Source organism: Chelonia mydas, chromosome 15 (genome assembly GCF_015237465.2).
Source record: "Chelonia mydas isolate rCheMyd1 chromosome 15, rCheMyd1.pri.v2, whole genome shotgun sequence".
NCBI classification, from domain to species: Eukaryota; Metazoa; Chordata; order Testudines; family Cheloniidae; genus Chelonia; species Chelonia mydas.
This window is the reverse complement of record NC_057856.1, coordinates 23,769,442-23,796,702: the sequence shown is the minus strand read 5'-3', so window position 1 is coordinate 23,796,702 and position 27,261 is coordinate 23,769,442. Positions and strand designations below refer to the sequence as shown.

Genomic DNA, 27,261 nt, shown 5'->3' with positions numbered 1-27,261 from the left:
ACTTGTGGCACCTTAGAGACTAACACATTTATTTGAGCATAAGCTTTTGTGAGCTACAGCTCACTTCATCAGCTGCAAACCATAGACGAAAGTGTGGGGTGCATTATTTCTACCCCCCCATGACCACTGCTGCCCTCACCCCCAAACTAGCTTTAAAGTAACACAGGGTTAAGCAAGGGCAAATTGATGTGGCCTGAGCACTGGATTTAGCAATAAGGAACATTACAACAGTAGGTGAAGGGAAAGGGAAGTTTAGCTGGTGGTTTAACCCCAAGAATGCACAACTGTTCCTTGCGGCCAAAGGTCTCACTCTGAATGTGTGTAGGGTATGCTAGGGCTGTCCTTTGCCACCTCCCAAGTGTGCTTGCAGCTTCCTTTCAATTCCCAAGGCAAGGGCAGAGGGTCCGTCAAAGCTGCATTCTGTCAGGCTCATTGCAGAATACAGAAGGGTATGGTACAGCCAGACCATGGGGCAGAATTGAGAGTATGGAAAAGCAGCCTCAACCCCAGCGGCTTAATCGGTTAACCGTTTAAATGAAATATTTTTAGTCGTTTAAACGGTTAATCTTTAAAATGGTATTTACATCCCTAATAAGGGCATGTCTAGCACTCTGCAAACCTGTTACAAAGAACAGGAAAAATTAGCCAGCAGATATAAAAGAAATAGACAATAGTTTTAATTCACAAAATCCCCTTTCAAAATATAAACAATTTTTACATTTTTTTACAATGTATAAACAGTTTCAAATAGCTATTTATGGCCATATTTCAATAACTGCAGGTCCATGGTCTCTACTAAGGATAAAAAACACCTATTTTATACATAATAGCTCATCACGTTTCTAGAGATACACATTGAACAGACCCCAAACAAAGCTGCATCAGCTTTTTCCACACTTAAATATATCTCCGGTTTAGTTTGGGATGCTGACTTGCCTACGCAAGGAAATCATGATACCCTTTTATGATGCTTTAAATCAGGCTCACTTTTTATATTAAAGATTATATCTGTAAAATAATCTAAGGCATCCCCCCCTTGCCCTATATTCCTTTTCAAAAAGAGTTTTGCACTGTACAAATTGACAATACAAATAACCCTACAGCATTTGCTGACCAATTGAAATATGACCAGCACCAATTGGATTTTTGGCAAGACACACTGTGTTGTCTAGCAGGACAGCAGTCTTGGCATTCTTCCCCACTGGGGCTAGACACAGGCAGGCTGGTTGCAGAGGGAAGTTGCAGGAAAAAAAAAAAAACAGTTGGAAAAAGTGATGAGACAGGAAAGGAATTAGAAAAAAGAAAAAGTGGCTTGAAGGTGTGAGGTTTGTGGCTATCCTGGTTCTGTGGTGAATTCAAATGACAAAAAGGAATATTGGAACATGAAGGGGCTATATACTCATTTGTGTTTTGAACTTCAGCTGTGCATATGAGGCGTTCATCCTGGATGACCAGGAACACTAGAGAGATTTTTTTGGTTTTTTTAAGCTACAACATACCACGGTCACATATACCCCCCTTTACTTGCTCAAGTCAAGTACTCTACACATCTGCTATAGTCCGATTGACTAATATAGTCTAAAAAGAAGCTTTTAAGAAAAATCAATTAAATACAATGGATAAAGTTACCCAAGAGATAATAAATATTACAAAACACCCTAGCAAAAACAGCTGGTAAGATGTCCTCCATTAGTAAATCAGTCTCTCCCCACCAAAATATGGACTTTCCTTTTTTTCCCCTAAGTCTTCCTTCAAAAAGGGAGTTCTAGAGAAGTCTGAGATAGGGATTATCCATAGAAGGGAAATCTTGACAATTCATAATGTCACAGGTGGCCAGCGTTTGGCTACGTCATCATGCATAACTTCGGGGATCCATTGGCAATACGCAGACAGCAAGTCTGAAACAGAAAGGTATGAATCATCAGTCCATGAGTCAAAAATAGCTAACAGCAGAAGAGGGTCTACTAGAAGGCAGGACTAACAACTGGGTCAGTTTGATCATGCTTTCAAGAGTCTGTAAAAGAATTAAACTCTGCTTACAGCCAGTGAAATAAAAACATAGCAATGGAAGGCTGGATTATTTTAATTTCTCTGTTGCACTGTGTTTTCCCACGAAAGACCAAAGAAGAAACTCCTTTGCACACATTCATTGCACAAATCTCAATATTCAGGGCCACAAACTTGAGAGAGAACTTTTCTCCTTGAGAAAGGTACAGCTGAAGTGTTGGGGCATTTCTGCTTTTTTGTGATGAAGACAAATCTTCATTAAATCCAAATTAAGGCCCTGATCCAACAGAGTACTTATACAAGTGTGTAGTACCATTAATTTTGATGGGACTATTCCCAGGTTAAAGATAAGGCCCAGGGCTCAAGAGTGAGCAGGAGAACATAGAGAGGTACAGGACTGGAAACCAGGAACTGCTCAAGGCTCTCTCTGGGACCTTATACAGGCCACTACTCTGCCTCAGCTTCCCCACCTGTAAAAATGGGGAAAATACTTGTCTGACAGTTAACACTTTTAAAGTGTTTTAATGATCTAAAAGTATAACAAGAATGCAAGAGTTATTGTTAAAGTTAATACTGGGAATCCTGTTAGGAAAGGATTTTTTTTACTCCTTGCAGCATCTGGTATAAAGGTCAAATTATTTGGTATGCTTAATATTGTGAAAAATAAATTTAATTGGCACAGGATTCTTCCTATATCATGGCCACTTTGTGACAGAGCTGCTACAAAATCTGCTTAGCATCATTTACAAATCCAGACAACTGTATGACAAAAAAATAATCTTTTCAAATATTCATTTCCAGAGGACGACAGTTTATGAACTCTCTTAACTCTTCCAGTCCTACTGGAAGACCAAAACCACAACATGAACTACCCTAATGGGAAAAGGAGTACTTGTGGCACCTTAGAGACTAACCAGTTTATTTGAGCATGAGCTTTCGTGAGCTACAGCTCACTTCATCGGATGCATAGCATATCGTGGAAACTGCAGAAGACATTATATACACACAGAGACCATGAAACAAAACTTCCTCCCAGGAAGTTTTGTTTCATGGTCTCTGTGTGTATATAATGTCTTCTGCAGTTTCCACGATATGCTATGCATCCGATGAAGTGAGCTGTAGCTCACGAAAGCTCATGCTCAAATAAACTGGTTAGTCTCTAAGGTGCCACAAGTACTCCTTTTCTTTTTACGAATACAGACTAACACGGCTGTTACTCTGAAACCTAATGGGAAAGACACTGAAATGATTGCTAATTTCTCTGTCAGGGTATTGTCTGTTCCTTTTGTAAAAGTTCGAAAGACAGCTCTGCTTGAAATCAGATAAGAACCCTATGCTGGAATGGTTAATCGCCACCACCCAGCAAATGGATCACTTACACCTGGGATTTTTTTTCCACGCAGCCAGCAAAGCATCACGACTATCAGCACTTTCTGAAACAAGAGCTGTCAGCAGGATTTCTGTCCGGGGCTGAAGCCTGAGTGAATTCCAAAATGAAAGGGGATCAGATATAGATGTGAGCTACGTTCATTTATTTAACTATATTATGGCTGCATCTCTACTTCAGTGCTTAATGTCTAGCGTTCTGCATTTGTTTTATAACAATACTGGTTAGAGGTTAGATGTAGACATAAAACATGTAACCTATGACTAAAGGGACAGTCCCAACTTGAAATCTACCACTGTTGTATGCAGGGTTGCTGTCGCCATGTTCGTCCTAGGATATGAGAGAGACAAGGTGGGTGAGGCCGTATCTTTTATTGGACGAACTGTTGGTGAGAGGGACACAAACTTTCAAGCTACACAGAGCTCTTCTTTGGGTCTGGGACAGGCACTCAGTGTCACAGCTAAATACAAGATTGAACAGGGAGTTTAACATAAGTAAAAAGAAAAGGCGTACTTGTGGCACCTTAGAGACTAACAAATTTATTTGAGCATAAGCTTTTGTGAGCTTTCATGCATCCGATGAAGTGAGCTGTAGCTCACGAAAGCTTATGCTCAAAAATTTATTAGTCTCTACGGTGCCACAAGTCCTCCTTTTCTTTTTGCGGATATAGACTAACACGGCTGCTACTTTGAAACCTAGCATAAGTAGTTAGCACATATTCAAGGTGAAGTGGGCCATTAACGCCCCTGTAGTCATAGGATAAAAAGGGGGTGAGTGGGTTCCAGATTGTTGGAATGAGTCATAAATCCAGTGTTTTTATTAAGACTATGATTTTTAGTATCTAGCAAAGTTATGCATTTAAGCTCCCAGGTTCGTCTTTTGAAAATGTGCAGGTTTCCTTTGAGAATGAGGTCTGATAGGTCAGATATAGAGAGAGATCACTTTGCGAAAAGGTCTGTATTCGCAAAAAGAAAAGGAGGACTTGTGGCACCTTAGAGACTAACCAATTTATTTGAGCATTAATATAAATTTGTTAGTCTTTAAGGTGCCACAAGTCCTCCTTTTCTTTTTGTGAAAAGTGGCACCCACAGGTAATGGGGTGTTGCTGTCTTATCTTTTTCCTGTGTGAGCTCATTTGAAAGTGTAGTGATTGTCACTCTCATAGTTACTGGGGCATTTAGTGCACTGGATGAGGTACACCGCATGTTATGATAGGCATGTGTAGGTTCCATGGATCTTGAAAGGTGTGTTGTGTACGGCGGTGCTGATCATTGATAGGGTCCTACCAAATTTTCGGTCCATTTTGGTCAATTTCACAGTCATGGGATTTCAAAAATCATAAATTTCAGGATTTCTGCTATTTAAATCTGAAATTTCATGGTGCTGCAATTGGAGGGATCCTGACCCAAAAAGGAGGTGTGTGTGGGGGGGTTTTTGCAAAGTTATTGTATGGCAGGTTGCAGTATTGCTACCCTTACTTCTGCGGTGCTGCTTTCAGAGCTGGGAAGCTGGAGAGCGGCGGCTGCTGGCTTGGACCCAGCTCTGAAGGCAGAGCCGCTACCCGCAACAGCGCAGAAGTAAGGATGGCACGCAGCCTGCAGAGCTGGCCCCTCAGTCAGCAGCTGCCACTCTCTGGCTGCCCAGCTCTGAAGGCAGTGCAGAAGTGAGGGTGGCAATACCATGACCCTGCCCCCCTAAAATAACCTTGCGACCCCCCTGCAACTCCGTTTTGGTTCAGGACCCCCAGTTTGAGAAATGCCGGTCTCCCCCGTTAAATCTGTATAGTATAGGGTAAAAGCACACGAAAGACCAGATTTCACGGTCCGGGACACATCTTTCATGGCCACGAATTTGGTAGGGCCCTAATTATTGTACTGCTACAATGTCAGTGTCACAAAAGGCAAAAACCTCTTTGGAACTTCTATTTTGTTAGACTGAAAATGGTTTAGCTGGCTAAACTGTGAAGAAAATTAAATACAGAGTCCCAGAGACTGATCCTGCAAATAGTTACACACAAGTAATTTTACTGACACCAATAATCCCATTGAAGCCAGCGTAACTACTCACATGTGTAAGTCTTTACAGGATCCTTACAGTTCACCAGTTTCCCTTGATAAAGGCCACTGGCCTTAGGTTTACTAAGACAATTTTCCTTCTCTCTCCCTTTAACAATTGAGGTAATTATCTTCATGCTCTTCCCAAAAGTCCCTCCCTTTTAAGAAGGCTCAAGTGACTAACACCACTCCTGGGTGGCATGACCTTGTTTAGCTGATTATTTTAACAACTTACTTGGACCATGTCTTCAGCATTGTGAGTGGACTGGACAGCAAACAACGCTTGTAAGAGCCCAGCTGTTTAACAATCTAAAATAAAAATTAGCATTCGTTAGACACTTGCCATAAAGTAAGAGGATGCTCTAAAATGTAAGGGGAAACCATGCAATACGCTTACCTTTCCTTCCAGTAAAAATTTGGCAAAGTATTTGTAGCGATCAATACCCTCTGGGTAATCTACCTCCACTGCTGGAAGCTGCCAGCCTACTCGATCTGGAAATACAGGTCATATTAGGTCTTCTATTTAATTCTCAATGTGCATTTTCCCATCAGCGTAAGATTGCAGAGCAAAGAGACACTGCAGGCATTTAGAGAAACGCACAGCTAGTAAGAGTGACATCAGAAGTCCTCCAGTATAGGACAGGATGTGACACACATCACAGCAATACCAGTGCCAAGAGGTGGGTATGCTAGCAGCTCTATGGTAGCTCTGGAGAACTCAATGGAGATACATAAGCCGTGTCAAGGCACGTACAACATTGACAACTAGCAGGATTCAGTCCTTTTGGACATAAAAGAGTTTTTATTTCATGGCCTTACAGCCAACAGGGCAACACAGAGCAGTTTTCAGGGGAATGTAATATACATCGGAGCTACATTCCAGCATGCAGTGCTTCAAGAAACTTACAGAAAACACTTGGTCTGTGGCACCTTATTCTGCCTGTATCCGGGCAATAAAATGGAGGAGGATTTTCCAAAGGTTTCCCAAAGTGACAGTACGGAGGTAGCAGGACTGGGATCCATTCAGATTCAATGGCCGAAACACCTTCAGAATGAAAACACATACTACAAAATGAAGCATCTTTGCCTTCAGAACAATCTGTTCAGTACTGTTTACGCAGGGGTAATGTTCAGTGAAACTCGCATTCACTGGAGGTGAGCTCCTCAGACAGGTTGCCTCAGGGTCCATTTGAAAGTATCCCCATGGATTCCAGCACAGTTTTGTTTGACCTAGAGTCAAAGGAGAGCGGAGAGGGACTCTAAGCCCTTGTTTCAGACCCAAGCCTCACTCTCCTGCCCCGTACCATTTTGTTGGGTGGGACGGGAGGCAGAATCTGACTTGATCGAGCCCATTTCTCTTTGGCTGGTCTGTGGAAAGCAGCTGCCAGCCATGGGGCTCCAGCGCCTCTTTTGACCACCTGGCTCCTTTGAAAAAGTCTTTCTCCCCGCTTAGGACAGTCAATTGGGGGCGGGAGGAGAACCACGCGAGCAGTCGGAGAGAACGCAACGTGCAGCTGGATGTCGGTTTCCTAAGCCAATCCAACTCTGCACCTAGGAAGGGAAAGACCACCAGGAGCCAGAGGGGGAATGGTCTGGGATACTGTGAAACAATGAGGAAATCAGCAGCAATTTTCATGGCTGCCTCAGGGAGGCCCAGAGCCACCAAGGGCTGGCAGCTCTGGAGGCTGTTTCCAGCTGGACAGGGCTCCTTGGTCCTGGGGATAAGTCAATGAGAAGTTAGTCACTGCCCTCTACTGATCCCCACACTCCTGGCCAGCACCAAAGGGCAGGTGGGACTTGTGCTGCGAGCAAGTGAAATACTCTGATTCCACAGTAAACTGCTGGACGGATCTGAAGACGGAGGAGGAGCTGAGCAATCTTACCTTTCATGTACATTTGAGTAGTTTCAACAATTTCTTGATACACCACAAACTCTGGGAGTTGTTTGAAGAGGACAGAATTGGGGTGGATAAAGACAGGGTCATCCAGCAGAGGAGTCTTAAAGAAAGCACAAAGGGCTCGAGATGAACGGTAGCATGGAAGGAGACCGTGATTATTAGCAATCCAGTTCCTTGAGAGCACCTAGTTTAAATCCTTCACCAATTTACCATGTTCTTTAAGTGATGGAGATTTTTGGTGACACCCTGGTTTTCTGCATCACCTTCCTTCTAGGGACCTCACAGCACTTTGCAAATCGCCATTCATTACGTTTCCTAAAATCTTGACGAGATACCATAGAAAATAATGGCCCCAGACTGGGAGTGGGTTACCTGCAGCATGGAAGAGTTAACTTCCTATCGTGACACTGGAGCAGGGCTGGGAACAGAGCCCCAGTCCTGCGTTTGGGCCACGAGACCATGCTCTGCAGAGAACTCTTATTTCTAGATCACAGAGTTACAGGAGGAGGGCGATGGTCAAATTGAGCCATGCCACTCATCTTTACCTTGTAGGCATTTTTCCATTTCTCATCCAGAAGTTCCTCCGCCTGGATTCTTCGGGCAATATGGTCCCCTAACCCTGCCAACACTATCTGTCTCAAATAGGTCACCTGGGTCTCCGTGGGGGGGTTCATTTTTGGATCAACGAAGAGGCCAGCATCGGGGCAGACTGAATTCACTGAGAAAGAGCAAGAGTAGTTAAGATAAGTAAATACTGTCTTCTTCTCTAAAGCCATGGATATTTGCCACTGAGACTTAACCTCTAGTTTAGGATTTACGAAAAATACCACTGTGGTGAGCCTCAGATCATGGGCTAGGCTGCTGGCAGCATAAAAGGCTGCACCGTGCTGAACTGAGAAAGCCCAAGCCCGCAACTGAGTTATCTGCTGCTAAACATTTACCTGCTGTTGTTAGCTGCCCCCGTAAGCGCCTGATTTCCACCATAGCTTTGTATCGCAGCCCATTCGCTTCACAGAATTTAGGAGTACACCCTGCATACTCACAGGCCCCCACAGCTCCTGGAAAAGAGTATTTATTCAGCAGGGAAAGAACAAAGAGCTTTAACAAAACAAAACAGAAACGCCAACTAGCTTCCCAAAGATGAAATTGATTAGGCTGCAGAACATTTCCTCGCAGTGGGGTAGCGAATCCCATAGTTTCTATCTATTCAGGTTTGCTCATTGGCTGGAACTAGCCTGGAGGATGCACTGATGAACATATTACAGAACACCAGCTTCCAGAGGGCAAGAGATGGACTACAGGACTCAACTTCTATGAACAGCAAGTATCCCTCGTTACACAGCATTTCCCTTTGCTGCTGCACTATGAATCCTTTAGCTTTGTATATCCGATTACGTTGATTGAAATTAACCACCTCCCCGCAACAAACAGTATGTTCAAGTCACTGGCAATAGATACCTAACATCACCATGAGGTCTCCTAGCTTTTGAAAAGGCCCTTGTCCAGCCCAGATCCTTTGCATCTGTATAACTCTTGCTTTCTTCCCCTTGAGCTTCTCCGTCTCTTCTTCACTTACAGCTGGTCTAAACCAAAAGCACAATCAATACACTTTAAACCTTTCTAGCAAGCACCAGAAGCCATGTCAAAGCAGCTCTGTATTTTCCCTTCCAGAATCACTAACCACCAGACAGACTGATATAAAATTGGTAGCAAGAAGCCTGTATAAAACTGGAAGATAAAAAGGAAACCCAGGGATCAGTCGGTTCATTCTCTCAGGCTGATCCAAAATAGATAAAACCGGGAGACTATCAGAAGAAAGCGCTGCCCCAGGACTCCAGGGGTTGTTCTACCACCTGGGAGAATGGCGTGTGAATGGAACGCCATCCCCAGGGGTATTAAGAGGCTACAACAAAGGATCAGGGACACTGCTGCTGTTGAAGCCGGTGCTGCATCCTATCAGAGAGGTGTACGTCCGAACAGGGTGTTGAGGAAGCCACTGGACTAGAGACTCAGACTCACCACCATGCCCTTGCCTACATATGGACCCAACTCCCCCGTCCAGCAAGTGAGACTGAACGGCAAAGCACAACTCCCAGTGAGCGGTTTTAAAAAGCTAAGTCGTTAGTGCTGGGGAATCAGACAGCGCGCTGGTCATGTTTAACAGAATGCCCTGCCTCTACTCTGATCTCCCCTACAGCTTTCCAACTTCAGGCTACTGGCAGAATGGCCACTGATGTCAGCTATACATGGGATGCATTTTAGTCTGTTATCTGTAACTCTTCAGCAATCACAAGACAAATGTTAGAAATGGGGAGACAAGATCTTTAGGTGTCTACAAGGCTATGGTTAATTAATGCCACCAAGCACAGAACACAGGAGTCAGTCAATGATACTTCACTGCCACCTTCATGCTTACCTCTATAGGCACTAGTTTCATGGGGTAACCATTAGAGATGCTGTATATATAAGGGGTTAAACAAACATTTCCCTGTCCAGCTTCTCTCCAGTTTTGGCTAGTATTCCAGAAAGCAATACCTAGGCACTCTTTAAATGGTATCTGGTCCTAAGGGAACCTATTTGTACTCCAGCTTAAGCCACTCACCTCTCAAACTCCGCAAAAAGCTCTCGAACGGTCATTGCGGACACTATGGTAATGGCATAGGGCAGGCAGTCGTGCTGTTTACTTAAAGCGAGCATCTTAGCGTAGCGTGGGGCCACAGGAAAGGACGCCATGGTCACGCCCAAGGGACTAACTGGACAGCTCAGCTTTGCTATCTGCAGCTCTTTCAGCCTGGAAGAAGCGGAAACCAAGTCATGAGATAACAGCATTTCCCCCCCCTTTCGCACAAGCTTTTTCTGTAGACTTTGACTCGCCAGCTGTTTATTACACACTTGCATTTTTCTCTCTCTGATTGCATATGTGACTTTAATAGCGACGAAAGACTCCAAATTCAGGCTGTGAATTCCTTTCTTCCCAACACTGCCTCCACCCCCTGCCCTGCCGGGACCACCTCTAAGTGTCAGGAGAGCTCATTCTCAGTCCTGGGACTCTCAGGATGTGAGCAAGTGTGGGGATGGCAGCAGGAGTTAGGCTGAAAAACCAATTCATTTCACAGAACAAGAGTCACATGGTGACAGTTTCTGGTCCCTAGCAGCCTGGGCTGCATTTGAAACAGTCACTTAGGGCCGATTTACCCAAATTCACAGCAAAGGAACTGCATCGGTTTCAATTCACCCCTTTTGTTATTTCATTGCAAGTCTGCGTGCGAACCCTCATTTCAGAATAAAAGTGTCCAATTTTGATGTAGCTTAAATTGATTTTTTTTTACTGATTTAGGTGAATATCAAAACAGGGCACTTATTCCAGAGTAAGAGTGGCCACGCAGAAACTCACGGCAAAACAACAAAAGGGTGAATTAAAACCGTCTGTTATTTTGCTGCAAGCGTGTTGGGTAGCCAAGGTTTTAGAAATGAAAAGCTTCATATTCCACTATCAATCCACTGAGCTACTGGGTCCCCTTGTTTCACCTTTATATTTATCGGCACAAACATTACGAGGCCTGGAAAGGCCTCTGAACGTTATTAACCAAGATTTCAGTGGTGCATGAAATGCTCCCCATTTGTAGGGTTTATACAGTGCTTCAAGAGCGGTGTCGATTCAAAGTGCAGAAGAAATCCAAGCCATTAAAGTCTGAATCCGTCTCAGCTTGGCTGGTTTAAACACCAGTTTATGACAGACTAGGAAGTGCAAAGGATTCTGGGAAGTAGCCCGGCTGACAAACCTGCTACAGGATTGATACCAAGGAGAGACGGACAGAGAACTAGCACAGAAGGGAGACTGGCAAAGCTCCGTCTCACCATCATGTAAAAGAGGCTGTATGGAAAAAAACCCACTTATTGCTGCCTCCAGCCACTGCTATAATCCTCAGTAACTCATCGCTGTGAAGAAACTTGTGGGAGACCTCAGACACCCTACCTTCCTGTCTTGGGTGGTTCCTGCAGGGCTCCGAGCGCTATCAGGAGCTCTTCAGCGGCTGCAAGCGCCTCTGTTGGAGGCGGGGTTGGAAAAGGGAAGTTGATCACCTAAGAACGCAGGAAGAAACAAATGTATAACTGACACTGAACAGTAGCGTTTAGGTGTAGTTTATCTGAGACAAGTCCTCTTTGGTTTCAAAAGTCAACAGAGAGGCAATATATTTAGGAGAACTCCCCAGCACAAAGAGAAACAGTCACCTGGAAGGTAGTGGCAAGAGCACACAATTAGGAGTCAGGAATCCAGGGTTTTATTCTTGACTGTTACTGAATAAAAGTATGGTCTTAGACAAGCCACCTGAAGGCCTTTTCAGAAGTGCTGAGTACCCAGAACTCCCAATTTAAGGCAATGAGAGTCTGGGGGGACTCGGTACCTCTGAAAAGTAAGCCCTTAGCCTGTGTGTCTCAGAGTACCCCTCTGTAAAATGGAGATATTGCCCCTCATAGGGGAGTTGAGAGGCTTAGAGGACACCTGTGAAGTTAGCATACACAAACAATGGACATGTAGGCTTTATTGCTCCTTTTGCATGAACATAACCTCAGTTCTTTTAAGGAACAATAGATTCCATTATTTTCCTTGCCTCATTTTTGAAATCCCAGGTCTGTGCTTCGCTGGCTGTTTTCATGAGACTGTTGCTGAAAAAGCACAGTGCACGCACAAGTGGAGATGAGGCTGTAAAGCCTATTGAGGAGGTCTGATGCAATGCATTGCAAGATCAGAGCCGATGCAAACCAAGCCCTGGGACTACAACATAGCACTCCCCCCCCACCATCTATGACACAAGGCACAACGTATCCTCAAACCAAACAGGCAGCGGTACGGCAATTTATGCTTATTTCTGGCTCCCAGAGACATTGAAAGAGTGCTATAATGTAAAGCCGGCGTTTCGGCTCACCTTTTCAATGTTTAACGCTTTCATCTGTAGAATCAAGTCTTCCACAGGTCGCCTTGTAATTTCCGGAGGAGAAAATTTCTCAAAGTCACTGAAAACTGCAGATGAATAGAGCCTAATGAAAGAGAAGTGCTGGTTAGAGACTTATATGAAATCTGAACCAACATACACTTCACCGAGATGAAAACAAAAGCAAATAAAGGGGTTTTTTTTGTTTTTAACATTGCTTTGGAATAAAAAAAAAAGTGAATTTTCAAAGGTTTAACCTTCAGATTTTAAAGCATTTTAACCACATTTACATCTGAAATACCACAGAAGAGAAATCAATTCATCTTCGTGCATAAAGTACTAAGACAGCATCATTAAATCGGAACTTGACATAAAGCGTTAACAGATATTTCTAAAATCACAGTGGTACAAATTAAGCCAGCACGAGCAAGCAGCTCAGTGCATCTGTCCCTCATTGACCTGCAATTTCATCTACTAGATGAAGTCGTACAGTCAACGTATTGTACTAGGTAGCTTGTGGAAATGATCACGCTACATCTGTTTCAGTTAAATAAAACATAACTGAACTGCTGACTATGCTATGATAAAAGTTAAGCCAAGCTAATGGGCTAGTGCCACACCAATCATTCCGGTCTAGCTCCTCCCACTGAAGTCTCATTCCTTGAGCCAGAGGCAGCTAGCAATGCTGCAGTTAGGAAATCATGACTTCTTCTCAAAACTATAGCTGGCTCTAAAGTCCAATCCAGACCTCCTTTGTTGCTAAGACAGTGGGCAGACAAGAAATTTTCAGGAAGGCGTCCAGGAGTTAATATCCTGCAATCTTTTCCCTCTTTGCTAACATTATCTAGGGGCTATCTTGGGCTGGGCAGTTCTATTTGGATCATTTTAACTGTTCTGTATTTGGGCTGTTTTACCAAGTAGTGCTTCAATGCCTTGAGAGAGGTGCATTCTAAACAAGTGAAGTGCACGAAACGAGAGCTGTCTACTACAGGGGAGCTGTCTACTACACAACGGCGAGTGTTGGTATTTTCCTTTCATTTGGCTGCCCAACAAACAGAGAATGGTTTTCAGACCCTGACCCCTCCTTTGCAAGAAGCCTATGGAGAGGGAACTGACTAACCTGTAACAGTGCCCTGGCTCCGTGCGGCCAGCTCGTCCTGCCCGCTGGTTTGCAGATGCTTGAGACGTCCAGGTGACTCTGAAAGACGAAACCCCAGTAACTTTGTCATAGAAGCGTTTCTTGACTTTCCCGCAGTCAACCACGTATTTAATGCTGGGGATAGTGAGAGACGTCTCAGCCACGTTGGTTGCGACAACACACAGTCTTGTTCCAAGAGGAGGAGGTCGGAACACCTGCAGCAAACACAGTTCAGCAGATGAAATGCATTGCACGTAAAGCAAATTAGCAAGGTCAACTCAGATGAGCTAGAAAGACAGAAGTGATCACAATGAGCGTGACCTCACATCACATCTCTTGGTACGTGAATTGAGCACACAGGTCAGCAGAGGCCTGTTTTCTCCCCTACCTGAAGCTCCCACTGGGCCCATTCTGGTCTGCCCACTGCAGGCTATTTCAAGATGCTCATTTTAGCACACAACCCAAGAGCTGCTGCATACATTCTAAAGTCAGGTATTGAGAATGGTCACTTATTCCTGTGCAAATAATCCTTTACCTTGGCTTGCTTTTCTGGTGCTAGTAAAGAGTAGAGTGGGAGCACGTAGAGTGGAAGGGAAGAATCGGACTTCTCACCTGTCAAGAAACAAAATGGCATTCTTAAAAACACGGCAAGCAAACACTAGGTGTTTCATTCCCAACAGTATCCTGGCAAACTAAACTTTTATACACCTTTCAACCTGAAAAACATCAGATTTTATACATCACTTCTTTTAAAATTGCCATCAGAAACCCTGCAATGAGAAACCCACGCTTTGTAAATAATGGTTTACACTACACACCCCAAAGCGTTAACACACCAGTTTAGAAACAAAGCAAACAGGACAGTTTCACATATTGGTAAGTTAGGTTTGACATATGTGGTTTTCATTTCAAAGTATCAAACCTTCCTCCAGTCCATCATCCCCCAAATCTAGGTCAATGTCAGAGCCCACAGCATCCTCATCATCATCCATTTCAGCTTCTCTGTCCTCATCGCCTTCGTCCACTGGCAAAACGGAGTAACTGTTCAGATCGATTTTGGGTAGCAGCTAGAGGCAAGAGAAGGGAGAACCATTAAGCCTTTCTAGATTTAATATAAGCAGTTGTGCAAATTGTCATTAAAAGCTTTTAGAAGCAGGTAACAAATGCAACTCTTGGGTCCCAATCCTGAACTTCCATTGATCTCAAGATGCACGGGGGATTGGGCTCTAAATATTTCATTTGTACTACATGGCAGGAACATTAAATCAGCATCCGTAACAGAGGGGATCAGGAAAGACTAGCCGATTAAATGTATTTAAGGACATTTTGTGTAGAAATGATGTCTTGTACATCAGGTTTCTCCCTTCCCCCCAATCCTCCTTCAGGCAATTTTACCTATTAGGGTCTAAAATCAGAGAGCAATATTTTAATAATGTAATGATCTGTTGACAATAAAGTTTAAATCACTTACACGGTCAGCAGCCAAACACCAGTTTTCCTCACAAAGGAATCCTGAACCCATCAAGTCCAGAGTTCCTTCCATTAAAGTGCTAATTTATTAGTGCTTAATAGTGGAAATCCATCTCCCCTCCTTGTAGTGCTCAGGGGTGCACTCAAGCCCTCTCCCTCAACCACCACTTAATGCAGCAGTTGCAAATCTAGATCAAAGTGGGATGGAATTCTTTACTTAAGGGACAGCCACACAACTGCAAGTTGCTTATAAATCGGACCAAGTATTAAAAAAAAAAAAAATTTGTTTGAAAACCTTCCGTTTTCCTGAGCTATATACAAATGACTGAAAAGGAAGTTCAGTGTTGGCTTTCAACAGGGGTAATCTAGATTCCTGCTCTTTTGAAACAATTAACCACTCACATGAGTGCCAGTTCCGTTCAAGTTTAAAATATATTACCATAGTTTTCTTCTGTTTGGATTTCTTAAATTTCCTGGCTTCTTCGACTGATTCTTCCTTCTCTTCATCTCCTATGAAGAAGCATGTGGGATTCTCAGAGTGCTGAAAGATGACTCTGCAGAGCAGAGCTTAACATTGTCATTGCCCCAAGGAGCTCACAATTCAAGATGTCAAAGCAAAAAGTAGCCAGTCACCAAGTGGGTGAAGGGGCCGCAGTGGCATTTTTGTTATGTTAAGGAATCACAGCATGTGAGAGGCTGAGGGCTGGCAGATTGCTGTGAAGTGGTGCATTTTGAGGAGGACTCTGAAGCAGAGGATTAGCTTGCTGCAACAGGAGAGGATGTGAAAATGATCTTCCATTTTAGGAAACTGCACCATTCTTTGCAAGCTCCTGTAACCATTGCAAGGCTGAAACAGTGGCGACATGCAATGGACCCCAGGGGAGTTAAGGATGGGGAAATCACACACAACACAGAAAGATCTGTTTTCTCAAAGGTTATTTAGCTGAAGCTGAGTCATCAGCATGTCTCTCAACAGTTCTTTCCAAAAGTTTATTTCTGGAACACTCGTTGCTTAAAACCTTAAAAGTAAACTTGTGTCTCCGTGCGATGTAACGGTTAAACGCTAGCAGCCCTTTAGTCCCTGGAGTTACCTTCAGTTTTATTTTTACGAAACGGAAAGGCTTTTCTTAGCCTTCTACAGAGCGAGTGTACTTCTGCTTGGCCTGTTAAGAATACCAAAATCCCTCCTGCAACAGAACAGATCATCTTAAATCAGAAGACAGGTAGTTTCAAAAGGAAAAATCACAGAACTAGTGCTCACTCTTCAGAGAGGACAATGCCAAATACATCATAACTGTGGAACATACCGCATATCCCTCTTCACAATTCCTTACTAACACATGTGAGAAATCATGCAGCATACCAACGCACATTTAAGTATAGGCTTATTCTCCAACATCATCCCTTGCAAGGAATAAAGTACAGGAGACAGCGCTGCTGTTTTTTATGGGTTTTTTTGTTTTTAAACAAACAAATTTTAGACCCTAAAACACTTAGACCCTTCTGGGAAACATTTTAAGTGTAAAGAATTTGAGATGCTGAAGAGTTCTCTGCAGCAGTCCTACCTGCGGGTAACATTCGGTGGATTTTACAGACTTTTCTGAAACATTCCCCATTGTAGTCATCTACTGGAGTTCTCTTATTAAAATGAACAGCCACAGGGAATTGCCTTGCATCTACCTAGAAAGGAATACAACAGGAAAGAGCCTCGTTTTACGATTACAGCAGAAGTGGGTTTTACGTACTGTGGCTCAGGAGGAATCAGAAAGCTCGTTAAAAGCCTTGACAATGTGTCCTTTCACACAGTTAAACAGATATTTCACCACGCTCCATAGAACTGGCTTATACATTTGTTTTAAATAACCTATTCTTGTAAACCATTTTATTTCTTCTCTGTATTTACGCTCATATTTACTGTTTTGACGCTCTGAAAATATGAGTGAAGCAAATCATCTTAAAAAAATAAAGAGAATGAGAATACATGGGAGGTAACCCAGTCCAGCAATTGCTTTGGTAAGTGTTCTATCTGCAGCCCCAGTGTCTAGCATATTGTTAGTTTGAGACCCCGAAGACGGGAAGCTCACTACAACCAATATGTTTGGCTTTTGCCCTAAGGTATAACAGTATTTTTCATATTACAAAGACCTTTCCAATGATACTTTACGTTCAATCAACCAGAATTACCACTTTGAATGGAGACCTCTCTTTCCAGTATAACTTTCTAAACAATCAAGGGCTTCAGATTCCTTATATCTAGCTTGCTACCCACAGAAAACTAGCTGTCACATTTAAAGCAACAAACAGAATAATCACGAACATCTTGCACTGCTACTAAACACAAACGGCACTAAATTAACATTAAAGTGACTTCAGACTTTCAAGTAAGAATGAAGGTGCTAATCTGGCCCCACGGTGCCTTTCACCTTCTGTGCATGGGCAATATCAGCACAGCTCTGATACTATGTTCACTGCTTCAGCAGAGCCAACATTTTGTAGGTTACCAAAAATAGCAGACGTTTCTCCAGCCTCTACCACACAAACTGATGACAAGTCAGTAGAATCGGAGACTCAGGAGAGCTACTTAAGAGTCCAAAAGAGGCTTTTTAGAAATTATTGAGTGTCAAAATTTGAGGGATTCCACTCTATGAAAAGTAGACCTCCACTTGGATCATTTTCTAAACTGTAACCGTCAGTGTTTTGAGACCACTTTCTTCAGTGGGAGCTGGAATTCTTAGCAAGAGAAGCTGTAAAATACATAGTTCAAAACAAATTACAAGCAGGACAATTGCCTGCAGTGCCATCGCTGAAATGACTGCAGTGCTGGCTGTAAATAAGAGGCAGCAAAAGGAAAAATGCCTCTATAAGCATCCAGATTTAGAAAGGAAACCCAAGTCAGACCCCATTCATTACAGCCATGGCAGCAGATGCCACTAGGATGACCGTTACCTGGATAGCAGGGGGAACAGCAGGAAAGAGTTTCTTGTTATCAGTGAAGTCTTCAACACGAAGGGTGGCAGACATAATGATCAGCTTCATAGGTTGCCCTTTCTGTGGAAATGCAAACATGCAGTCTTACGCTACAGTCTGGCCACTTGTAATCATTTATGTAGCACTAGACACGCGCACGTGCGCTGCCGTAACAGATAGCAAATGTAAGCCTCCGCCCCAAAGCCCTCACAGTCTGAAAGGCACAAAGTGCAATACAAGGCCAAATGACAGCACAGAGACAGGGCTGAATACTGTGGTCCTTAGACAGACAAAAATCCTATTCACAATCCTGACTGCCACAGACTCACCAAGAGGCCAGCCTTAAGCAAGGCACCGAACCTCCCGCTGCATGTTTGCAAAGGTACAATGAAAACAGACTCCTAGGAATGGTCATGCTGAAGTAGCCAAGTGGTCCACTTACTCCAGCATCCCTTTCTCCACCAGTGGCCAGTACCAGATATTTCAAGGTACATAAGAACATAAGAGCGGCCATGCTGGGGCAGACCAAAGGTCTATCTAGCCCAGTATCCCGTTTTCTGTCAGTGGCCAAAACCGGGTGCCCCAGTGGGAATGAACAGAACAGGTAATCATTAAGTGATCCATCCTGTCACCCATTCCCAGTTTCTGGCAAACAGGCTACGGACACCATCCCTCCCCATCCTGGCTAATAGCCATTGATGGACCTAAACTCCATGAACTTATCTAGTTGTTTTTTGAACCCTGTAATAGTTTTGGCCTTCACAACATCCTCTGGCAAAGAGTTCCACAGGTTGACTGTGCGTTGTGTGAAAAAATACTTATTTTTGTTTGTTTTAAACCTGCTGCCTATTCATTTCATTTGGTGACCCCTAGTTCTTGTGTTCTGAGGAGGAGTAAATAACAATTCCTTATTTACTTTCTCTACACCAGTTATGATTTTATACACCCCTGTCATGTCCTCCCTTAGTTGTCTCTTTTCCAAGGTCAATCTTATTAATCTCTCCTCATATGGCAGCCGTTCCATACCCCTAATAATTTTTGTTGCCCTTTTCCGAATCTTTTCCAATTTGGTGAGGGACCTTGTCAAAGGCTTTCTGAAAATCTAAGTACACTATATCCACTGGATCCCCCTTGTCCACATGCTTGTTGACTGCCTCAAAGAATTCAAGTATATCAGTGAGGCATGATTTCCCTTTACCAAAACCATGGTGTAAGGTAGATGTAAGATTCCCCCATGGGAAGTCTTTTCCTAATCGTTGGCTTATACCTTGAAGGATGAGGATTTACATCCACATGTAATGGTGAGTGTCCTCACTTTCTGAATAAATGTCTAATTTTAAATCCCCCTCAGTTCTTGGACTTGATGTCTTGTGGCAGTGAGTTATGCAGGTTAAATGGGTACTGTGTAACAATTTATTTCCTTTTTATCTGTGTGTAAGTGTTTTACCCACCCGTTTCACGGAACTTCCCACAATTCTTGTGATATAAGAAAAGACAAAAGCGGCCCCTTATCTACTTTTTCTTTGCTATTCATTATTTAATCTAGCTTCCTCATAGTCCTCTTTATTCATCTCAGCACAACCATCTCTGCTTTTCTTACCTTTCCACGAAGGGGCACGATGCGAGATAGGAGGCCGATCAGGATATCTGTGTACACGCTTCTTTCATGGGCTTCATCAATAATGATCACTTTGTACTTCAAAAGCAAGAAGTCCTGGAAATAAAGACGGAAGCTGACTCATCTCATCACATCAAGTCAAGCCTCAGCCGGGTCGGTCTCTGCATTAAGCTTGGGTCAGTCATCGTAGCCATCCATCGAATCTATCTAGGTTTATATGATCATCCTCATTACTGTCCTATCTGAGCACATCACAATCTTTAGTGTACTGAAATGGATTGTCTTGAAATTGGTTGTGCCTCATGGGGGAAGAAGTAGAGGTGATTAGGGATCATTTGTCCTCTTAACATCTCTGTGAGGTAGGAAAGTGCTATTATCCCCATTTTACAGATGGGAAATGAAGGCACAGTCCTAGTCTAGCCATATTTCACAGTCTAAGTGACTTGCCCAAGGTTACATAGGAAGCCAGTGGCAGAACAGGGGCTTGAACCCAGGTTACCCCAAGATGTAGGCTGTTGCCCTAATCCCTAGACCATTCTCAGACTGGAGAATGTGATGTAGAAATCCCAACGTCTATTCCTATGAAGGTCAATACAGGAGCTGAAACAAGAACTGTACCTCCAACAAGCATAAAAAGAATAATCATAGACACCTAGTCACCAAAAATACAACTTAAATGCTGAAAGGGGTTTTGTTTTAGAAAGGAACGCTTGTACTCATGGCAAGTGCTAGCAGGAATGTGTGGAATTTCTCTCTAGAGACATTAAATACTTTGTTTTTTCATTGCAGAAGGTAATTTACCTTCTGAATTTCTTTCAGTAGCACACCATCTGTCATGAACTTAATTTTGGTTTCATCTGTAACGTTTCCTTCATAACGTATTTGATATGAAACTACCCTGTAGAGAAAATACATCAGTATTACACAAACAAAGCCACACTCTTTAAAAAAAAAAAAAAGAGCAAAGCATTATAGACCGAATGTAAAAAGCTGGGAAAGGAAGAAAGTCAGAGTTCAGTTTAGAATGCTGCCTTCAGCCCAATTCAGCTATGACTTGGTACCACCGCATAAGGCGCATGGAACATCACAGATTGCCTGAGTCTCCGCTTCCCAGACTCTAGCGCATGCAGAATGCCACGGTCCTATACAGGAACCTTCCCCGCTAAGAAAGCTGGATACAGAATGGCTTTATTTTCAACTAGCCCATTGTTATGGCACACCTGCTCTCCCCTTCACACAGCACAGCCATGTCTCCTTCCCCACCTCCTCAATAATCCATGGACTCCCCAATGGGAGCTATGAGGGCTTGTTAACACCAAGACCGCCATCGATTTTTCTAGGGAGCAGCAGTGCTGAGTTCACTGAAAGCTTCCTACGGTTCCTCTCTGGAAAGGCCAGCAGAACAGGCTGCAACTAATCCGACCCCAAGGTAACATCCCTCCAACCTCTCCCACTCAGCAGAAGATTTATACTAGGAGGGGACTGGGTTTTGCTGTTTTTGACTTTCCTGGTTAGCCCCTGATCTTTTGTCCCTTACCTGTGTGAAGAATTCATTTCCCTAGCGACCCGATGAGACATAGACACTGCGGCTACACGCCGAGGCTCTGTGATTCCAATGATGCCATCGGAACTAGGACAGAGGAGAAAAGCTTTTTACAGACAAACCTAGGAAAGAGACAAGAGGCTTTCCTCCGGGTGGGTTTTGAGGTTGTCTTACCAGACCCGCAGGTTCTCCTTTATTGTTGGGAGGACCAGGTAATCCCTACCAAACTGGCTCTTTTGGAAAAGAAGTCTGGGCTGGAGAGGGAATACTGCAGAAGTGGAACGTTTATTGCCCCTGAATGAGACTGAGCGGCGGAAGGCAGGCAGCATCTTGGTTATGCCACCTAATCCTGTTAAAGGGACCGTAGCACCTGACAGGCTGCAGATGGGTTTTCACTACATATGATGGTGTTTATTTCAATTTTGCAAGGAACATGTGGCGTGTCTTGGAGAGATGAACCCACCAGCTTTCCCCCTTAGCTAACCTACCTTCACGGTTAGTGACAAGTATTACAGCCCTACTGTGAAAAATAGAACAGTGATGTTTAAAACACGGTAGCAGTTTAAAAGCTCTAAAATAAATTATCTGGAGGGATTTTTGTGCAAACTAAGGACTGCCCACAGATTTTTCTCCTTCAAGTTCATTTCACCTCCATCTGATGTAGGCACTATTGCTGCTCATAGAGTTAATAGCACTAACACAGGAGTCTTAAACAGAGACAAAATTCAAAAAACAGAAAGGGACGGAACTTAACTAAAAAAAAAACCAAAACAAATTCTCAACAATTTTCAGTATAAAAGAACAGAATCCTACCTGGCATAGCCGGCTTCATACAGAAACTGAGGCACTTGAGTGGTTTTACCACTCCCGGTTTCTCCACATATGATGACAACAGGATTCTCGTTAATAGCTTCCATGATAACTTGCTCTTCAGCGAGGATAGGAAGCTTTAGTCTCGCTTCCTATTGAAAACAAAACAAACTTTATTTTCAGTCTGTGTGTCTTGATCCCTCTTCCTGCTTTACTTTTTAATGGGTCAAGCTCAGTAAAAAAAAAGCTGTATGAAAAGTCTGAAAGATTCAGGCCACCATGGATTTTCCACTCCAAAAGTCATGAATGATATTTACACACACAGTCCAATACATGTAGGAGCAGAAGTGGCTATAGACCTCTAATATCTAGGTTATTTTGGTAACACTCTGCCCTCCTCTTCCTCCTGGCTTGAAAAGTTTTAAAATGTAGGGTAACACACCACCAGGCCAACCAAGAACTGGGATCAGCAAAATATTCCATCCTGACTTCTCAAAAGGTAGCTGGCAACTCAAGCATGAAACTAAACCAGTCCTCCGATTTGTTAGATTCCATATAGTCATCTAAGATTCACTTGAGTTTAACAAAATTTCAAATGGAAACTCATTCCATAACTCACTATCATATATCTGCTCAATAAGTGGACCCTTTCAAATTTCTGCAGATTAAATCTATCCGAAACTACACTTAGCATAATGGAGAATAAAACCCAGTTTAACAATTAAGATTTTCAGTTCATTACACCAAAAGGGTTTAAGATCTCAGATCATTAATAAATTAAATATTTAGAATTAGTGACTAATACATATGTTTTGAAACAAAACTGAAAGTCGTTTCCTTCTTTATTCACTTGACAAGTTCAAAGCCCAAAGTTGTGTCTCTAACCAGCAACACCTGGTATCAGTAACACAAAGCGATGCTGGGAATGCACTCTGCACTGTTTGCAGTCTTATCGACGTTAATGACTGATGCAGGTGAATCCCACAAGTCTCCACTCAAGTACTTGCCATGAATTAGTCTGATGGAGAGCGTCACTCCGATTTTTCCTCCTTGAAGAACGTTTATTGTGATGAATCACTAACAAAGACTGACCTGTATCTCAGGCGACCTGTCCACTGGGATGAAAACCGCAGGCTTGGAAGATGGTTTATGAAAAGCTTTTTGATGAGCTGACGTGCTAGGAGGAGCCGGATCACTATTCAATGGCTTCGTAACGCATTCTTCCACCTTTCCAAAGTTAAAGCTGTCAGCGGCTGGCTTTTCAATTGTTTCTTTATGCTCTTCCTCTTCACAAGAGCTATCAGAGGATTCAGTCTTCTTCTCAGCCTCCAGTTCCAGGTCTAGTCTGCACCTTTTTTTATTTGCACCACTGATGCTACTAATCTTCTCCAGACATGTGGTGCCTGCTTCTTGTACTGTCCTAAAGCGGAACATTTACACATTATGGGCATTTTCCCCAATATAGCGAGTGTTTTCACACTTCAGATCCTCACCTCCCCCCTCCCCCCAAAAGGAAAACAGCTCAAAGAACATGAGGCTGTAACAAGTCTCATTTTCTTTCTACCTCACCATAACTACCAAACTATTTTGGACTTTAAAAAATTTACAAATCTATCAAGTAATATGTATAGTAACATAGGTGAAGAAGCCATTTAAAGGAAAAAAGGAATCTACGTGCAACACAGAGACTGAGAAAGCAATAGTATGCCTGATTCATAACTGCAGCAATAGATGGAAGTTTACCGTTTGGTCTGGTACATGCGTCCTCCAATACCCAGCTTGGAAGTGGTGTACAGAAGTTTCATTTCAGCCTCAGAAGCCTGGACCTCATTTAACTTACTTAGCAATTCAGCTCGCTACAGGGAAAAAAAAAATTATACACACACACACACAATCACTGTTAGAACTGCTGTACCAGCAAAAACGATTCACTTCAAGTTCTCTCTTACTCAGCTACCAAGTCAACTGGAGTTTAGCTCGAGTAAGGACTAGGGGGACAGAACCATACTATATTTGCATGCTGGGAAAAACCACGATAAGGTAGAGAGAGACGCTATGGAAGTGTTGCTAGTGACCCCATGAGTAAGGCTGGTCAAGGATCTTCATCCTACTTATTTCTCTACCTTTTAATTGATGGAATTTTGTCTCATATTTTGGTACAAGAGGGGTATTGGAGCCTTTCATTCTGCCAGTCATCTCGAAAAAGGTAATGTTTGCCCAATGCTTTTTATTTATAAACAATATTTTTCACCTTCAAAATACTTTGCAAATATTAGACAATCCTTAGAATAATACTTCTAAGAATCATCCCTATTTAACAGACGTAAAGTGGTTACGTGACTTGTCCAAAGCCGGACTAGACTTCAGAAGTCCTAGGCTCCCAGACCTGCACTCCTGCCCTCTCACTGCATTCTGACATCCGTGGTAGGACTCTACTCAAACTCTGTCTACAGCCGCATGCTGTACCAATAGTCCCCGGGTAGCTGTATACTTTTAGCAAAACAAGCAGCAGTTAAATAGCGAACGCTGTTCCAACTTAAACTGGCAGCAGGCTTCACTGTCAACCTCCCACTGAAATGCATGTGGCAGTCTACACAGTTCTTGACAATGCACTGGACCACAATAAGGTGTCTAGACACTTCTCCTCTGCTCCTGCAAGCTGGTGATAGGCAGATGCTATAAAATGATTCTAAGGAGAAAATCCTTGCTTATATTGCCAGGGAAGCGACTCTGGAATCTTGTTGACAACAGGCCTATTTAAACAGTTTTCTTTATCACCGCCTCAACCACAGCTGGGCAGAGACTTACGACCAAGATGCAACCTACCTGATTTTTCTTCTCTTTCTGCTCTAAAACTTTCTGCAAAATTTTCCTCTGTTTTTTGCTCAGGGGCTTCTTCTCTCGTTGTGTCTCACAAGCTACTTTTTTCGTCTTTGTCTTTTTAGCTGGCAGGACCAGGGCATTACTTTCATCCACTCCTTTCAGCTTTGCCTCATCTGAAAGTGTCGATTTTGGTCAGTCACATGCCCTAGATAGCTTATTTTTAACAGGCTTATTACAAAGCTCACTGATTTTAAATAAAAGGGCAATAGCAACAATTATATTATTGACAAAGCCAATAGGATGGCTGAGCAGGGAAACAATGCTCCTCTCCTTTCATGGTTATTTTCATGATGAAATCTGTCTTTTCTTGTTTTTGAGTAATACCACTGTGGAAAAAGGTTAAGTTTTCATAATCAAAACATTGTACCAAATAATTCTCCCCTGGGAAATGAGTACTACCCCTATTTTCATAATGAAGAAAGGGGTACACACAAGGTAGGTGACTTGTCCAAGCCCACACACCAAGTTAGCAGCACTCAAAAGCTCTACCACATGGCTCTAAAACTTGCCTTGACTTGGGTCTGAACTTATTGACACCTCTTGTTGCTGCTAAAAGGTAAATAACCCTGGATTCATTGATACGCTTGTATCTGAGATTCGAGCACGTACAGCACAAGCAAATGCAGTGCAAGTTTCCCCACACTGCCAATGACAACGTACCTCAAAACCATGACAGATGAAGGTGAGGGGCAACTCAACCTCCCAGCCAGTTAATTTTCTTCCAAAGAAAGAGACATTAGGGCTCAACAGGAGTGACTTACTGTGTAAAGGGGTCACGCATTCGGGAAGGAGAGTGAGCATGCAAGGAGGTGAGAGCGTGCAAAGGGGGTTACCCACTCATGAAGGTGTGTGTGTGTGCAAGGAGGTATGAGTGTGCAAAGGGCACCCACTCAGGAACGGGAGAGTGTGCAAAGGGGTCACTCATTCGGGAGGAGATGAGTGTGCACAGTGGAGGTGAGGGTACAAGTGTACACGGCGAGGTAAGGGTAGAAGGGAGCGTGCCCATTTAGGAGGCGGTGAGTGTGCACGGGGGGGGTGAGCGTGCCAGGGGCGCCTCCTCAGGAAGGGGTGAGTGTGCCAAGGAGTCACCCACTCGGGAGGGGGCGAGTGTGCCCGGGGGGAGGGGGCGCCCATTCGAAGGGGGAGGGGAGGTGCCCCGGGCCGCCCATTCCGGCCCCTCTTCCCCGGGGGCGCTCACACGGCGCCGGACTCACCTCCCAGCTCCAGCTGCACAGGCTCTGGGGCGGGCGGCGGCGGCTGCCCCCCGGCGCCCCCCGGCAGCCGCGCCTTCCAGTTGTGTCTCTTGCGCGCTCTGCCCATGGCGGGGGCGGGCGGGCAGCGCTAGGAGCAGGGACCCTGCCCGGCACCCACGTGCGGCACCGGCAGCAAACACTTCCGGGGTCGGCGCCCCAGATCGCGCGAGAGCGGCGGGGTCAGGGGGCGGGGCGAGAGAAAGAGGCGGAAGGAACGATGCGGGCGGGCTCGGGGGCCGGGGCGTGGATGGCTGGAGTGACACAGAGGAGCAGGGGCGGGAAGGAGGAAGAGCGAGTGGAGGGATGGCGGGAGAGAGGCGGGCAGTGGGCGAAGGGGCCGAGGAAGGGCTGCCGTGCAGACCCTGGCTTTCCTCTCCTTTGTGCGAGCAGAGCAGATCAGTTGCATCTTTGTATTGCCCGTAAACTCAGCACACCAGCGCTGGCTGGTTCACCTCTCAGATAAAAATACAGCTACCAGGAAATCCCCGCTGTGTGTGTGTGTGTGTGTGTGTGTGTGTGTGTGTGTGTGTGTGTGTGTGTGTGTGTGTGTGTGTGTGTGTGTGTGTGTGTGTGTGTGTGTGTGTGTGTGTGTGTGTGTGTGTGTGTGTGTGTGTGTGTGTGTGTGTGTGTGTGTGTGTGTTTTGCCAATAGCAACGTGAGATTAGCGTGAAATGCAGCTAAGTGGAGCCCTCAGGTTCCTGGCAAATAGCCAGCTCAGTATCTCATTCTGGAATCATACATAGGCGTGTGAGTAGCCCCATGGATTGCGATGGAACTTAAGCGAAGTTTGTCCATCTTGGAAGGATGAAGGGCGGAGTTGACTGTGCTAGTAGATGAAAGAATTGTTCCTCAAAGTCACGCAAAGTAACTATTTCTTCAAGATGTGTTGTCCACACAGATTCCACTTCGTGTGCACACCGTGCTCGTGAGATTTGATTCCACTGGGGCTTTCATCAACAAAAGTTGGTCCAATAAAAGATATGATGACCTCACCCACCTTGTCTCTCTAATATCCTGGGACCAACGGCTACAACCACATTCCATATCATATGTATACGATAACACTGAACTGCAATCACGGGAAACAAACTGGCATAATAACCCTCTGTGCTAGGCCCTGTACAAACACAAGGCATCCCTTTCCTGGATGATCTAAGTGTAAAAAAGAGACCACAGATGGATACAAATGGGGACAGCAAGATACCAGTGGGATGAAACTGTTAATGCTGAAAAGTAAGCAAACATCTTTGTTCTCACATGTACTTATGCCTCATTGCCAACCCCAAGTATTCAAAAATC

At 44.0% G+C, this 27,261-nt stretch overlaps 1 protein-coding gene across 3 annotated transcripts; it reads right to left on the bottom strand.

Moving 5' to 3' along the window:
- Nucleotides 1-661: 661 nt before the first annotated feature.
- On the bottom strand, nt 662-26,135 carry DHX37 (DEAH-box helicase 37). Of its 3 annotated transcripts, none has more exons than XM_037878741.2 (27): nt 25,924-26,135; nt 24,653-24,822; nt 23,570-23,682; nt 22,919-23,246; nt 21,830-21,978; nt 21,011-21,103; nt 20,275-20,371; nt 19,456-19,569; nt 17,835-17,936; nt 16,454-16,568; nt 15,980-16,075; nt 15,328-15,398; nt 14,341-14,485; nt 13,954-14,030; nt 13,401-13,633; nt 12,275-12,386; nt 11,323-11,429; nt 9,949-10,137; nt 8,805-8,929; nt 8,288-8,404; nt 7,892-8,064; nt 7,332-7,446; nt 6,356-6,493; nt 5,846-5,940; nt 5,684-5,757; nt 3,387-3,484; nt 662-1,898 (listed from the first exon to the last, which is right to left on the bottom strand). In XM_037878741.2, exons 1-27 carry the CDS (start codon nt 26,027-26,029, stop codon nt 1,816-1,818), a joined length of 3,435 nt encoding a protein of 1,144 aa, XP_037734669.1. In that variant the 5' UTR covers nt 26,030-26,135; the 3' UTR covers nt 662-1,815. The 3 variants fall into 3 exon arrangements, with proteins under 3 accessions (XP_037734669.1, XP_043385304.1, XP_037734670.1); XM_043529369.1 differs by lacking the exon at nt 25,924-26,135 and adding an exon at nt 25,370-25,616; XM_037878742.2 differs by lacking the exon at nt 3,387-3,484 and having other exon boundaries at nt 25,924-26,106.
- Nucleotides 26,136-27,261: the final 1,126 nt, after the last annotated feature.